This window comes from Salmo salar, chromosome ssa19 (genome assembly GCF_905237065.1).
Source record: "Salmo salar chromosome ssa19, Ssal_v3.1, whole genome shotgun sequence".
Lineage (NCBI taxonomy): Eukaryota > Metazoa > Chordata > Actinopteri > Salmoniformes > Salmonidae > Salmo > Salmo salar.
In genome coordinates, this window is record NC_059460.1 from 59,681,290 (window position 1) to 59,697,640 (window position 16,351).

At 41.6% G+C, this 16,351-nt stretch overlaps 2 protein-coding genes across 7 annotated transcripts in view; one reads left to right on the top strand and one right to left on the bottom strand.

The window, feature by feature from the left end:
- The first annotated feature begins 483 nt into the window (after nt 1–483).
- LOC106579166 (endoplasmic reticulum protein SC65) lies at nt 484–10,196 on the top strand. Of its 2 annotated transcripts, none has more exons than XR_006760752.1 (7): nt 484–1,052; nt 5,806–5,955; nt 7,596–7,773; nt 8,433–8,561; nt 8,701–9,052; nt 9,682–9,762; nt 10,021–10,196. XR_006760752.1 is itself a non-coding variant. In XM_014158792.2 (7 exons), the coding sequence occupies exons 1-7, from the start codon at nt 564–566 to the stop codon at nt 10,153–10,155; spliced, it is 1,308 nt and encodes a 435-aa protein (XP_014014267.1). In that variant the 5' UTR covers nt 487–563; the 3' UTR covers nt 10,156–10,196. The 2 variants fall into 2 exon arrangements, 1 of the variants encoding a protein (XP_014014267.1); XM_014158792.2 differs by having other exon boundaries at nt 487–1,052; nt 8,701–8,846.
- Nucleotides 10,197–10,201: 5 nt separating this feature from the next.
- The window catches only part of LOC106579163 (disintegrin and metalloproteinase domain-containing protein 11), a 48,799-nt gene continuing 42,649 nt past the window's right edge, over nt 10,202–16,351 (bottom strand). For 2 of the 5 annotated variants that reach the window (XM_014158784.2, XM_014158783.2), the window contains 2 exons: nt 14,837–14,854; nt 10,202–13,980 (listed from right to left, as the gene is read on the bottom strand). In XM_014158784.2, the coding sequence (XP_014014259.1) occupies nt 13,775–13,980; nt 14,837–14,854 (224 nt within the window). In that variant the 3' untranslated portion in view covers nt 10,202–13,774. Of the gene's footprint in view, nt 13,981–14,206; nt 14,855–15,520; nt 15,612–16,351 lie in introns of those variants that run through there. The other 3 variants (XM_014158786.2, XM_014158785.2, XM_014158787.2) reach the window with 3 other exon arrangements.

Consider the following 16,351-nt stretch of genomic DNA (forward strand, 5'->3'; position numbering starts at 1 on the left):
AGACTTTTCGTATAGGGTTATGCCACCATTTTCTTTTTTTTAACTAGGCAACTAACCATTGCAGTGATTTAATGAGGGGTAATAGCCAGGTCCTGAACCAGCTATTCTGCAGTCAAGGTAAGTGCACTACCTCCTATGCCATTCAGACCTCTTGGTAGAGGCAATTGTATGCTTAAATATAGATTGAGTTGAATTACTTTGATAAATATCCTAAACAGATAGGCATACGTCCTATTTAATCCATCTACTGTCACGCAACAAGCTGATCTCTGCCTAAATTATCTCCAGTGGCCCAGTAGCCTGAAGAGACCGTCGTTCACATTCAGCTAATGGAATTGTAAACTAGGCTACATTTATTTTTACGCACGTGGAAAGCGTTTTAAATGAACAACTAAACATGTTCCGATATGACAGTTAGAAATCCGAGACCACGGGCTACAACTGTCCAACTCGTGAATTCCCCAAGACCCCTAAGCGGTTTGCCAGCCCACCTCTCCCTGAAAGTAAATGGAAAAACACAATCCCGTTTTATTGGCTAGAGAGGAGACAAATGCGCAACTTGGATGAATGCACTTATCATGGTCGCCAATCTCCAACGCGTAAAAGGAACTATTTTCTCAATCTCGTTGTGTTTTATTGCCACTGTAGTGGTCGCGCAGTATGACACCTACAACTTTAGACATTTCCCACAAGAGGAGCTCATGCCAATCGAGTCTGCGTATGCACAAGGCTTGGACAATTATGCCTCAGAAAATTGGACGGACTGTATCAAATTCATTGAATTAAGTTTACGCCTGCATCGGCTTCTGAAAGACAGCGTGACATACTGCATACAAAACTGTAATGCCAGTCATGTACAGTTACAGGAGCCTGTCATGGCCAGCAGCACCGGGGATATGCAGATCTTCTGGCGCATTTTAATGCGAGCATCATGCCTGAAAAAGTGCAGGACGCACTTCCCTGCGCTCTCGCTCCCTTACCCTAGAAAAGAGATTATGGATGATTTCGATAATAGGTCGCCCTACCGTTACATGTACTTTGCTCATGTCCAGGTAAGTCACATTTTGGTCTCAGAAATACATATTTATGCTATTTTCACAACTAGAATTATGAGCGCAGTAGCTCGCGGTGGCGCAAAAGGCCTGAGTTTTGATGAATATACAAATTTAAGTTGTATTGAGGCTTAACCCCTCATTGGCCAATTTAGCCATGGCTAAATATGTGTTTGCTTCAAGTTGTGTATATGGTATTTTATGTGTTGCATTGTCATCAACTCCTACTAGTCCATTATAGCCTACTTTGTTAAATAGTTTACAGAAACAACAAAAATGTAGGCCTATCCCATATTTGCTAAATATGTTGAACATGTTTTTATCTAGAAATATATTGTTAACATAGCATTCGCACTGATAAAGGCCTACTGTAACATGTATTGTATCTGAGCCATGGAAATGCCAAAAGTTGTTAATAAGCAAGATTAAATTCACTATTGATAAGACTTAGACAGTGAAAATCTAATCAATTCCAATAAAACGAAACAACTGGTTTTAAATAGACTATATAAATACAGTTAAAGGCACCATAATTGCTCCCTGTGGGCATATAATATTAGGCCTAAGACAACATGGACTACTATGGTTAAGCACATCCAAACTTTTCACATGAGCTGGAAAAAGATCCAATATAAAGAGAAAGGGGGAATGTCCACTCACCATTACTACTTACAAATATACAGTATATCGCTATAACAGTATATCGCTGTATACATCAATGATGTTGCTCTTGCTGCTGGTGATTCTCTGATCCACCTCTACGCAGATGACACCATTCTGTATACTTCTGGCCCTTCTTTGGACACTGTGTGTTAAAACCTCCAGACAAGCTTCAATGCCATACAACACTCCTTCCGTGGTCTCCAACTGCACTTAAATGCATGCTCTTCAACTGATCGCTGGCCACACCCGCCCACCCGTCTAGCATAACTACTCTGGACGGTTCTGACTTAGAATATGTGGACAACTACAAATACCTAGGTGTCTAGATAGACTGTAAACTCTCCTTCCAGACTCACATTTTTTATTTATTTTTATTTCACCTTTATTTAACCAGGTAGGCCAGTTGAGAACAAGTTCTCATTTACAACTGCGACCTGACCAAGATAAAGCAAAGTAGTGCGACAAAAACAACACAGTTACAGATGGAATAAACAAACGTATATTAAGCATCTCCAATCCAAAATTAAATCTAGAATTGGCTTTCTATTTCGCAACAAAGCATCCTTCACTCATGCTGCCAAACATACCCTCGTAAAACTGACTATCCTACTGATCCTTGATTTCGGCGATGTCATTTACAAAATAGCCTCCAACACTCTACTCAGCAAATTGGATGTAGTCTATCACAGTGCCATCCGTTTTGTCACCAAAGCACCATATACTACCCACCACTGCGACCTGTATGCTCTCGTTGGCTGGACCTCACTACATATTCGTCGCCAAACCCACTGGCTCCAGGTCATCTATAAGTCTTTTCTTGGTAAAGCCCCGCCTTATCTCAGCTCACTGGTCACCATAGCAGCACCCACCCGTAGCACGCGCTACAGCAGGTATATTTCACTGGTCACCCCCAAAGCCAACTCCTTGTTTGGTCGCCTTTCCTTCCAGTTCTCTGCTGCCAATGACTGGAACGAACTGAAAAAAAATCACTGAAGCTGGAGTCTTATCTCTACTTGCACATTCATCTTCTGCACATCTATCACTCCAGTGTTTAATTGCTACATTGTAATTATTTCGCCACTACGGCCTATTTATTGCCTTACCTCCCTAATCTTACTACGTTTGCACACACTGTATATAGATTTTTCTATTGTGTTATTGACTGTACGTTTGTTTATCCCATGTGTAACTCTGTGTTGTTTGTGTCGCACTGCTTTGCTTTATCTTGACCAGTTGTAAATGAGAACTTGTTCTCAACTGGCCTACCTGGTAAAATAAAAAAATAACCTATCGGTGTTAAGGTCAGTAGTGACTTTGCCACATGAAAGGTAAGCAAATATAGGCTACAAGTGGATTCAGCACCCCAGAAAGCAATCTGAATTCCCGCAATTTGACAGTTAGGTCCAACTGAGGAAAGTGGAAGATACATTTTTTGACAAAATCAATGCCATAACCATTTACATTTACGTCATTTAGCAGACGCTCTTATCCAGAGCGACTTACAAATTGGTTAAGTATTCAGATCCTTTGCTATGAGCCTCGAAATTGAGCTCAGGTGCATCCTGTTTCCATTGATTATCCTTGATGTTTCTACAACTTGATTGGAGTCCACCTGTGGTAAATTCAATTGACTGGACATGATTTGGAAAGCCGCACACCTGTCTATATAAGGTCCCACATTTGACAGTGCATGTCAGAGCAAAAAACCCAAGCAATGAGCTCGAAGGAATTGTCCTTAGAGCTCCGAGACAGGATTGTGTCAAGGCACAGATTGCACAGGAAGCGTACCAAAACATTTCTGCAGCATTGAAGGTCCCCAAGAACACAGTGGCCTCCGTAATTTTTAAATGGAAGAACTTTGGAACCCCCAAGACTCTTCCTAGAGCTCGGTGCCCAACCAAACTGAGCAATCGGGACAGAAAGGCCTTGGTCAGGGAGGTGACCAAGAACCCGATGGTCAGTCTGACAGAGCTCCAGAGTTCCTCTGTGGAGATGGGAGAACAACCATCTGTGCAGCACTCCACCAATCAGGCCTTTACGGTAGAGTGGCCAAACGGAAGCTACTGATCAGTAAAAGGCACATGACAGCCCGCTTGGAGTTTGCCAAAATTCTCTGGTGTGATGAAACCAAGATTGAACTCTTTGGCCTGAATGCCAAGCGTCACGTCTGGAGGAAACCAGGCACCGCTCATCACCTGGCCAATACCATCCCTACGGTGAAGCATGGTGGTGACAGCATCATGCTGTGGGGATGTTTTTCAGCGGGAGGGACTGAAAGACTAGTCAGGATCGAGGGAAAGATGAACGGAGCAAAGTACAGCGAGATCCTTGATGAAAACCTGCTCCAGAGCCCTCAGGACCTCAGACTGGGGCGAAGGTTCACCTTCCAACAGGACAATGACCCTAAGCACACAGACAAGACAGCACAGGAGTGGCTTCGGGACAAGTCTTTGAATGTCCTTGAGTTGCCCAGCCAGAACCCGGACTTGAACCCCTTCAAACTTCTCTGGAGACCTGAAAATAGCTGTGCAGCGACGCTCCCCATCGAACCTGATAGAGCTTTAGAAGATCTGCAGAGAAGAATGGAAGAAACTTCCCAAATACAGATGTGACAAGGTTGTAATATTATCTGCTCCGTTTGCCCTCAAAGTTGTGATATTTCAGAAATAAACCATCCTTGCTGCCATATCAATAGTCTAAAGCGGTGGTCGCCAACTAGTCCTTCGAGGCATTCCTAGTCAATCACCAAACATTTCTGTAGAAAAGCCAACGACGAAGGCATAAAGGCTTGTGCTCCTTTTTTTGTGTTGTGTAGTTGCTGGTAGGTGCACTTGATTCAGAAGCCCTGCGCAGGCATTGCGTTTCCATTTTGTATTTTCAGACAAATTAAATGGTTCAAACTCGGCCTACCCCCAGTCTCGCTGCAGCTGCATTGAATGAGTAGCCAAGTGTATCAATAGCCCTGTGTTTTTATTATTATTAGCAGCTTGTCATGTCTATTTTATATCGAGGTGTCCCCCTCTCTGGTCAGTCTCACCCGAGAGGAAAGGAAAGAGAGTGCAGGGACCGTGAGAGGTGGACCCTCTGATGCTCTCTCCCTACCTCCTCTGAGACTAATGACGTGTTCAAAACAACTGGTAACTTGGAAATCTCCGACTTCAGTGTGTTCAAGACAACTGGGAACTCTCAGGGGGAAAAAATACCTTATAAACGTAGAGAAAAGTACCTCTTGAAGGTCCTACTGGCAGCCAGTAAAAAGGCTATCACTAGGAAATGGCTACAAAAAGACCCTCCCACAGTGACACAATGGATAGACATTGTAAAAGAAATACACCACATGGAGCGTATGACCTTTGCTTTAAGAACACAAGAGGAGAGAGGTCAGGAACACTGGGGAAAATGGGTTTCGTACTTGAAAAAGGTCTAATTGAAACATGTCAATGTAACTAATATGATGAAGGTATGATGTGCACTATATCTGCCAGATCTTTTTTGTTGTTCTTTCATTTTACTTTATTTGTACTTTCTTTGTGTTCTTCAATAAAAACAAAGTATAATTTTGTTTTTTAAAGAACTGTTTTTATTAGGTTAATGTACATTTTTTTAAAGACGTGTTTAAAAAAAGAGCGGTAGATCTTAGCATGCTTTTTGCCTTGTGAAAGTGATCTTGACTCAGAAAAGGTTGGTGACCACTGGTCTAAAGCAAACCCATTACGCATCTGTAAATGTACTAGACAGCTCAAAGTAGCCCAAAGTCGTGCCACACATCACATCAGTTCCAATGATGGAAAAGATACAAAGAGAGGAAACCGCTTTGGACAATTGAGATTCCCCTGTCTACATACAGTATCTGTCCCACTGCTGTTGGAATACTCTTCAAATTGTAATTTCCTCCCTTTCTTGATGTAATCATTGATCTGACATGACTGGATTGATGTTAGCAAGCGTTCTAATCTACAGCATTGCTATCACCAATTGTCTTATGTTAGATCAGTGGTAAAATGCGTCCTTCCTTCATCCAAGTTAAGAGTATTCCAACAGGGCCTTCACCACTTGCCTCACTGCTTGGCCTGTGTTATGTTTTTCCCAGATGGATGACCCCCAGAAGGCGTTGGCGTCAGCCCACACCTATCTACAGAGAAACCCAGAGGACCCGGTCATGACACAGCACATGAACCAATACAAAAGAGAGTTTGACTTGGAGGGCTATCTCATTGACCACGAGGAATGCCCCTATGAGGTGAGCATAAAGGAGAGGTGGAAAAAGGTACTACAAAATCCACTACAATCTGACCCTAACCTAATATCAATCCACAATGCCCTGTCACTACAGGTTCACTAATATTCACAATACCCCGTCACTACAGGTTCACTAATATTCACAATACCCCGTCACTACAGGTTCACTAATATTCACAATACCCCGTCACCACAGGTTCACTAATATTCACAATACCCCGTCACCACAGGTTCACTAATATTCACAATACCCCGTCACCACAGGTTCACTAATATTCACAATACCCCGTCACCACAGGTTCACTAATATTCACAATACCCCGTCACCACAGGTTCACTAATATTCACAATACCCCGTCACTACAGGTTCACTAATATTCACAATACCCCGTCACTACAGGTTCACTAATATTCACAATACCCCGTCACCACAGGTTCACTAATATTCACAATACCCCGTCACCACAGGTTCACTAATATTCACAATACCCCGTCACCACAGGTTCACTAATATTCACAATACCCCGTCACCACAGGTTCACTAATATTCACAATACCCCGTCACTACAGGTTCACTAATATTCACAATACCCCGTCACTACAGGTTCACTAATATTCACAATACCCCGTCACCACAGGTTCACTAATATTCACAATACCCCGTCACCACAGGTTCACTAATATTCACAATACCCCGTCACCACAGGTTCACTAATATTCACAATACCCCGTCACCACAGGTTCACTAATATTCACAATACCCCGTCACCACAGGTTCACTAATATTCACAATACCCCGTCACCACAGGTTCACTAATATTCACAATACCCCGTCACCACAGGTTCACTAATATTCACAATACCCCGTCACCACAGGTTCACTAATATTCACAATACCCCGTCACCACAGGTTCACTAATATTCACAATACCCCGTCACCACAGGTTCACTAATATTCACAATACCCCGTCACCACAGGTTCACTAATATTCACAATACCCCGTCACCACAGGTTCACTAATATTCACAATACCCCGTCACCACAGGTTCACTAATATTCACAATACCCCGTCACCACAGGTTCACTAATATTCACAATACCCCGTCACCACAGGTTCACTAATATTCACAATACCCCGTCACCACAGGTTCACTAATATTCACAATACCCCGTCACCACAGGTTCACTAATATTCACAATACCCCGTCACCACAGGTTCACTAATATTCACAATACCCCGTCACCACAGGTTCACTAATATTCACAATACCCCGTCACCACAGGTTCACTAATATTCACAATACCCCGTCACCACAGGTTCACTAATATTCACAATACCCCGTCACCACAGGTTCACTAATATTCACAATACCCCGTCACCACAGGTTCACTAATATTCACAATACCCCGTCACCACAGGTTCACTAATATTCACAATACCCCGTCACCACAGGTTCACTAATATTCACAATACCCCGTCACCACAGGTTCACTAATATTCACAATACCCCGTCACTCAGGGGGGGGGGGGGGGGTTGGGATCAATTCCATGTAATTCCAAATGTCAGTTTTCTTCCAGAATTAACTCAAATGAAACTGACCCCCAACCCTGACATCCACACTACCCTGTCACCCCCAAGGTCAGCTTCCTGAAAGCAGTCACCTTGTTCAACTCTGAGGACTTCAGCAGCAGTATCAGTCACATGGAGCAGGCCCTCAGCCAGTACCTCCAGCAGTACAGCCTGTGTCAGGCCATGTGCCAGGGGGCCTGCGACGCCGACCTCCCCCAAACTAAAGACCTGTACCCCACACTGGCAGGTAGGCTACTGCAGCCTCACTAAGACCCAAATACACTGAAGGCAGACCCAGGTAAAACCAGGGTTCCTTAGAAGAATGTGCTATATACATGTTTGATTTTTTTTTTTAACAGTGAGAAGCTAAGTGTTTTCCAAAACAAAGTCTGGGCCAAACAAAGTTGCAATCTTAGAATCTGGAAATGGAAGAAAAGCTCTTTAAAAAAAAGGGGGGGGGCAATTTGCGATTGCTACATCGATTTTTGGACTTTTAAATTAATGATATGCCTATTGATTCTTGAAGAGTATCTTCTAAATGCCTCATGAGGTTATTGTCGTACCCCATCAGAATCCAACATATTAGCCTGTAATGCTCCATTGTTTGTATACAATGTAATTGAAAACAAAACACTGTATAGCTTCAAAACATGGTTAGAAGTATAATTTTGATATCACGGATGGTCAGTCCTTGCATCCATAGCTCGGTCTATAAATGTGAGAGTGGTTTTAAATGACGGTGCCAGAGATGGTGGTCCCTCAGGGAGGTCAAGGTGGGTTATATTTGGCTATACAGACCCAGATTATATAAACCCATGAGTAGCCTCAATTCTGGTTGAATTAGTTATGTACCATGACTTGGAATGACTACTAGGACTAAACTCATTTTGCCACTTTCTTTCACAGATGCCTATGTTGATGCACTGAGATGCGAGGTGAAGTGTGAGGAAAACCTAATGCCAAATGTTGGTGGCTACTTTGTGGAGAAATTCATCGCCACTATGTATCACTACCTGCAATTTGCTTATTATAAGTGTAAGTACCAACCATAGTCGTATAATGTAGGTATTATCCACCATCTTACTTTGATTAACAATAATGTCAAACCTATGTATCAGGACTAAACGAAAGAGTCCAAATAAAAGGACAAGTTATTCTTCTCCTCTCAAAACAGTAAATGATGCCCGCAGTGCGGCCCCCTGTGCGTCCAGCTACGTGCTCTTTGACCCTGAGGACAAGGTCATGAGGCAGAATATGTTATACTACCAGTCTTACAGAGAGCAGTGGGGCCTGGATGACCACAGCTTCACACCCAGAGTGGTGAGAGAATGGCTCTATTCATCTTTTCAACATTCCTCACATCGCCTCTTTCTTTAAACCCATTGGAAAAGGAAGTCGGAAGGGAGCGACAAAGGACCTACTCCAATATGGCTGAAAAGGAGGCGAGGAGATAGATTACGAGGAATCACTGGAAAGACCAATTGAAATAGACAGCCAATGCATCCTTCCTGTTAGACTTCATTGAGGTATTTACAGATCCGTATATATTTGGATAAATAAAAGCAAGGTTTTTTTCTATTAAACTGCTTTCACTAATCCAGCCTTCTCAACTATGGGATTTTGCGCTTGTTTTGTTACAACCTGTAGTGCTCCTCCTAGGCTTCCCCAAAACCAAACGTGGGAGTAAATGAGTGCATACTTCGGGGAGAAACGGAATTGGACTAGTAACTTCAGAGACAGGAAGGAAATACATAGGCAGCTAGGGATTGATTTGGAATTAGGCCTTCCGCTTCTCAGTCTCCGACCTAGCAATAGGAATCCTAGACTTGGACAATCCCCTGCTCTGTTCAAAATCACCATGGTGATCTAGGAATGCAAATGCTCAGCGCAGGCCTCCACTCTGTACATAAGCGCATAAACAGTGTTTGCCTCGACTCAGGCATTATGGGAAAAAGACCAAATCACAAAGACGTGAAATAATTCAGTCTGTAGACACTTCCATTTCGTGTTTTGTTATACTTAACTTTTTTTAGGGCAGTGATTCATTGAAAAATGCAAGGAATTGAGGCTAACAAGCTTTATGAAAAAGTAAAACTAGGCTTGCAGATTGTGTCCAAAGTGAACATGAAAGAATCATTTGGCTCCGTTTCAACAGGAAGCATTGAGGTACTACAACCATACCACCTTGCTGAAACAGATGCTGGCATTTGCAGAGAACTACTTGCAGTCTGATGAGGTAGGATAATGCCGTTTCAGGTAATTAAAGGGGAACTTCAATGAGAAGTCATAATTTCATATTGTGCCTGTAACGCTATAACATAATAAGACGATCCGTTCTTTAAATGTCTTGCACTGAGTCGTCAGGGTTGTAGGCACAACACGGCATTTTGAATTCCCCTTTAATAAAAGGTTGTATGTAACCTTACGATTGATAACAAACATAGACACAGACCTTGACTCATAGTATCGGTTGTGTGTGGACCTTGTTTTACAGGACTTTTTGGGTCCAGAAGAAGCTGCCACGGAGGAGGACTCTGATGTTGAGTTTGAAGGGCTTGGAGACTATCAGGAATCCATCCTGGCTAGATGGTCACAACCCAAAGCTAAAGGGGACACTGGTGACTCCTAGGGGTTTGTTCTTGACTCATGATGAATAAAACAGAAAGACAACTTGGTTTTTCCACACTTCAGTTTTATTTCTCTTCCCCATTTTCTCGTCGTTGAAATGTTATCACCTGTTCCTATTAGGTCTTAAAAAATATACGAAGTCAATAAATCGATATCTGTTCCAGAACTGTGATTCAAATATACAGTTGCAGGGAGGTCAAAAAATAAATAAATGAAAGCTCCAGAATTTGCACACATCACACGTGGAAAAAAGGATAAGTCGAACTCAAGTCCTAAACAGTAAACCAAAAGTAAATAACCTCAAAGCGACGCTATTCTATATAAATGCAATACGTATCCTGGAATCACTAGGCCAGGGAGCAATGCACAGTCAATTATACACAAAATGTACACATTTTCACTGTTGGGTTTCAAGTCTGCTATTTAAAGATATTGCAGGTTATCTAAGTACACTGGTATTTGATAGGTCAGTCCAATACAAATGGTTTTATGAATACCTCTGCATATATTATACATGTCAAATGAATGCCTATGTACAAATACACATGGATTATGTTTATATGTACAGCCAATGCTATTCCACTCATACAAAGGCTGTTAAGTGCTCCACTCAGGAGGGTTGGTAAGTCTGCCAAGACTGTGTGGGGGTCAAATTAAAAACTAGAAATTAGACTAAAGAGATCAAACATTTGGATGACAGAGGGCCATTTGGCTATTATCTCTTAAGGTCTACCAAATCGCCTGTATCAATCTATCTCCACATTTCTGGTCAACCCTGAAACAGATTTTTTGGTCAAACCCGAAACTACCTTTTTGTCAACCCCAAAGCAGTCTTTTGGTCAACTCCTAAACGGTCTATTAAATTCAAGAATTTCCCATAACACAGTGCTCAGTGTATTAATGGTCCCAAAACAACAAACTAATCATCATATTTGATCACTTACAAAATATAGTTTAGACAAAGCTCCGCTAAATCTTCATAGCTAGTCTATCAAACAGCATAACGGACAGTAGCCTGAGAAAAAGGGTCATTGTGTGTCAGCGTAAAGGTAAAACGGAAATATAATAATTCCTCATTTATATTCTATATCCCTATCCTGTTTACACATTACACACTTTTAGGGATGTACAGTTACCAAGCAACACTAGTGTGAACAAGTTCCCTGAATAGGAACAGGGCAAAATATGTTGCAGTATATTTGAACTGGTAAGCCGATTTATCGACATACGTCGTCATTATATCACAATTTCCCAATTACCCATTGGCTCGACCACATACTGTATCATTTTAAATGTAAAGCCAGACTTAACCTGGAGGCCTGGTGTAACTATTAGGAATCTTACATAGGGATAACTTTAATATCAACTGGCATTCTGTTATTTCTACAAAAAGAGCCTTAAACCTTGTTAAGAGCATTTCGAGTATCCTGTTGGACTGAGAAAAGGTTCACTGGCCTCCAAGGCAGATCTTAAGGAGGCTGTGTCGTGATGTACAAGGCACACTAAAGGCCAGCAACAAATGAGGACAGAACCAGTCATGTCAACAGTTACTCTTCCAGGCAGGAGGATAGATATTACAGATGTAGTCTGTTCCTAACCCGCGAGGTGTTTTCATCGACAGTGGCATTGTCCAGGTTCAACTTTTAAAAAGGCTATTTTGTCATCTTACCCATGGAATGTAAAATATCTACATTAAAACAAACGACACGGTAGCCTACTAAACAACCCAGAATTTGAACAAACAGCCTACATTAAACATAGAAAATAACAAAAGGCAAGAGGAAGATCCTGAGAACAGGCTCAGGCTTAATTTTCATTCAGCGAACTCCCCGAATTCAGTCAATAGCAACTATACAATAACATACGACAGAGAACACCAACAGGCCACGCTATTAGAAAATGTTAAAGGTCATACACATTGTTTTATACACCGGAAATATTTACATTCTAAGTCTAAAAGCGAACAATTGTTTTGCGATATCCTTTGAGGCGGCGAACAACAAGAGTACATGGACTGTGATGGTAAGCTTCCTGAAATGTCCATTCTTGACTAACATTTTTGAATACACAGAGATACAGATTAAATAAGAGTTCAAGTATACTTGATGCTACTTTAGGCTGGCAGTGTAACTTTAAAAATGACCAGTGCCTGTGATTGGAGTGGTAGGTCTGTATTTGGTGACTCGCAGTATACACTCTGAACCTAAAACAATACTCTTTCATTAGGTACTGAGAGGAAGGAGTGAGACAGCGGCACACGCAAGCTACCACCGTTTTTCTTATTCAAGCTCATCTCTCTTTGAAAGTAGTCAACAGATCCTAGGTAAAGGCAAATTTCACTAAAATTGGGTGTACTGTCCCTTTAATCAAAGGGCCGCTTGATTTGACTTTGTCATTCAATGAAATACTTAGTCTGTCAATGTAATTACAAATACCATTGTAATGAAGCTCAAATGTCTAAACTTCTTGCTTATACGGAATCTCCCATTGATGCAGGATACAGAAAAAGAGGAAAGATTTGCGTCCACTCACAAATTTGTGCTTTCATTTGAGCAGCTACGACTATGTCCCAGCTGTCGAAAACATCTGAGCGCCTAGAATATACATTATGTACTAAAGCACCCATATTCAGCATACATGTATTCACACTCGATCTCTATATGGATTACATTTTATACAGTACAATACACATTTGACGTCTGGATGTGTATGTGCAATAGACTATTTAATCTAGCTAGGTAGCCATCTCCGTACAAAATGTACACTTCATATCGACAGAGATTGCGAAAAGCATTCGCCTACTCGCAAGGTTGAGCTATACATTCATACGTTTATGCATATCATGTTAGATTGGATAAGTGATTAACGCTAGGTTACTGTTTGATACTGAAGAGCAACATACGAGAAGAATATAAATGATGATTATTTTATGTTATTATGGAATGTTAATAGAAATGCCTAGCTAAGCGTTTTTTTTCTCATTTACTGCTTGCAGTTCACCATCACTAACCAAAGAGCTACGATAACCCTCATTAGAGACCAGACGTATTGTATGACCTACACAGCGGACAAAACTGTCAACCTTTCTGTTCAGGTTGTAATGACATCATTTCAACCAGTTTTGCCCGCTGGGTCCCATATGTTGTTGTTATTATTATTATTTTACCATACATCATACATGGTTGTAGTAGGATGTATGGTATTTGTCAGCGTGTTGAACTTCCCCACGAGTAAATTGCAACTAGAGAGAGAAGCTTAATAGTAGCCCTACATAGGATATCAGAATCATCCTTCCTCCCTCGTCACAGGAAATATATTTTTTTAAAGCGTCATAGTCCAGTAGAAAAGTCTAAATGGCAGGAAAGACTAAGTCAAATTGATATAACTTCAGTACAAGCACTTGTATGGAGAGTATACATGTCCTGGACAGCTTGGTCAAGTTTCTAACATCCTCAAACGTCATTATAGAAAAAGAAAGCTATGGGGAGTCAATGGGGACAAACTTACATTTCGGATATGACACACACAACATAGTGATAAAACACAAATGTATCTATTTCTGTGACACAAAGTGTGGCCTTTGTCGGTCAAGGTTTCGGGGAATGTATTTCAGGTTAAACCTACCGAAGGCAAAAAGGTGAGACGTCTGTGGCTGGAAGATTGACAGGAAATACAGAAAATGAAAAGGAACTGTGACAGGGAGAATTGTGAGAGTTGTAGTTTAAGAGAACGGAAGACACCTTTTGGATTTCTCTCCTCAAAGTGGATAGGACACGGTGCAAAGACAGGACAGCAAATGGACAGATGTTTTCATCCCCCTCCAGATCTAGAAAGAAAAAAGAGGAGGGGAAGAGAAAACGAGGGAGAAGGAAAGGAAAAGAGGTGGAGAAGTTAAAAGCAACAGAATACACCACAGCGTAAGTAGGCCTATACACTGTGTCAAAGAGAGGGCCCACTGCCCATAGGGTTACTACCAGGCGATCCATCGGCTTAATGCTTGTAAATATTTGTGTGATGTACTATTGACAACCGACACTCTCTCACTTCAAAAATACTTGTTCAGCTTTTATTTGCCTCATCTGATTGGGTAACCAGGACAGCCAATCGAAGTCAACCATACAGAGCCAGTGTGGGCTGACACGACAGTGTGATATGTGGCTGTGGGATGCAAAGTGCCTATACAGATAGCGGCTAAACACTATAGACCAGTTTGCCAGACCCAGATTAAGCCTAGTCCTCGATTTAAAAAATCTCCATTGAAAGTGCATTTTAGTCCATGACTAGGCCTTAACCTGTATCTGGGAAACTGTCCATATGAATGATAGTGAAGTCCATTGGGAGGAGCACAGTGAGATAGTGGTATTATATAGTATACATATGTAAGAAACTAGGGTGTGAAATGGGATTTAACAGGCGTGGATAGGGTACTAGGACATGGAAAGTACATTTTTATATTGAAGTGTAATACAAAAATTAAGCAAACTTTACAAACTAGCACCCAGGATTTGGGTACAAGCATAAGAGACTAGAAATAGTGGGACTAGCCTAATTGAAGTGGGTTAGGATAGAGATGGCAGGACAGGTGCCTATATGGATGAGGAACTATAGGATTGGGGACTAGGGTGAATGAAACATGGGGGATGATTTCCCATCAGACCATAGCCTGTTGGGCGGGGTCGTACCTTCCTCTTCGGATGTTCCTGTATCCATGGAAACACAGAGAGAGAGAGACAGAGAGAGAGAATTTACCTTTTGGCTATGGGTCATATTGAAGTGATATGAACACCTGCAGTCCCTGCTTTGCTAGAAACTTAGAGCAAGAACAGACAGGCAAAGAATCAGGATTCTATGACAACAGTACAGGACTGCCATCACCTACCATTTGGGAAAATCACTTGCATAGCATAGTATGCTAGCATAGCTTACAAGCATGTCACCGTATAGCATACAATTGCATAAGCATAGCACACACATTCATTGAGAAAGCAATAGGAAAGCATCCAAGACAGCCATGCAGAGCAGGATTGGCCACTACAGACAGGAAAATGTAGGTCAGAGGTCAAGGTAAATTAGCATTCACTGGGCATTGCATGTGTTGTAAGGTAAAGTTAGCATCCAGGGTCCACCTGCAGTATTTGCAGGAACTGAGTAGCGAGTGAAGCATACAGTATGCATTGAGACCTTTTGACATGCATTCATTTCGTATGATGTATAACGTAGGCATAAATGCAGGCACCTATAGAGTAGCATGCGTGAGCATTTTGGGTTAAAATAAGCATTCGATGGGCGCTTGGGGGAACGCGTGTCTGCTGTTAGAAGCACACAGGAATGTAAACACTCAGAGGCATTCCAGATAGAACTCTTACTTAAATCCCCATCCGGTCCCCCCTAGGACTATAGCTGCCAACAGAATTGCCCCTGCGATGGAGCCTATGATGATATTGGTGCCACTGGGACCTGTGTAGATGGAGGGGGGGGGGTTAAAAGAGGGGGAGGACCAAAAAAAAAAACAAGACCCCCCAGCAGACTTCAGAGAACCAGAAGAAACGCCGTACACCTTCTGAACAGTTGGAGAGAAGATGTTGTTAGAGAGCCGAGAGAAAGAGAAGAGGACAACGTGATACTTCTGCCTGTTAAACCCTTTTCTGTCGTACGTGTTTAGAAGGGTCTACATGTCTCAGGACCAAACTACAAGGAAATAACTGATGCTGTTTCGAGTTAGGGAATTTCTCTCCGCAAAACACAAAAACTGAACGGTGCTGCTTTTTTAAATCCATTATAAGCACAGGAGTATTTAGTAGTTTCACAGTGCCTTCAAAGTATTCACACCCCTTGACTTTTTCAACATTTTGTTCTGTTACAGCCTGAATTTAAAATTGATTAAATGTAGTTTTTTTGGTCACTGGCCAACAAACAATAATACCACATAATTTGGAAGTGGAATTATGTTTTTCAAAATATTTACAAATTAATAAAAAATAATGAAAAGCTGAAATATCTTGAGTAAATAAGCGTTCAACCCCTTTGTTAATGGCAAGCCTAAATATGTTCAGGAGTAAAAATGTGCTTAACAAGTCACATAATAAGTTGCATGGACTCCCTCTGTGTGGAATAATAGTGTTTAACATGATTTTTAATGACTACTTTCTCTCTGTACCCCACACATACAATTATCTGTAAAGTCCCTCAGCTGAGCA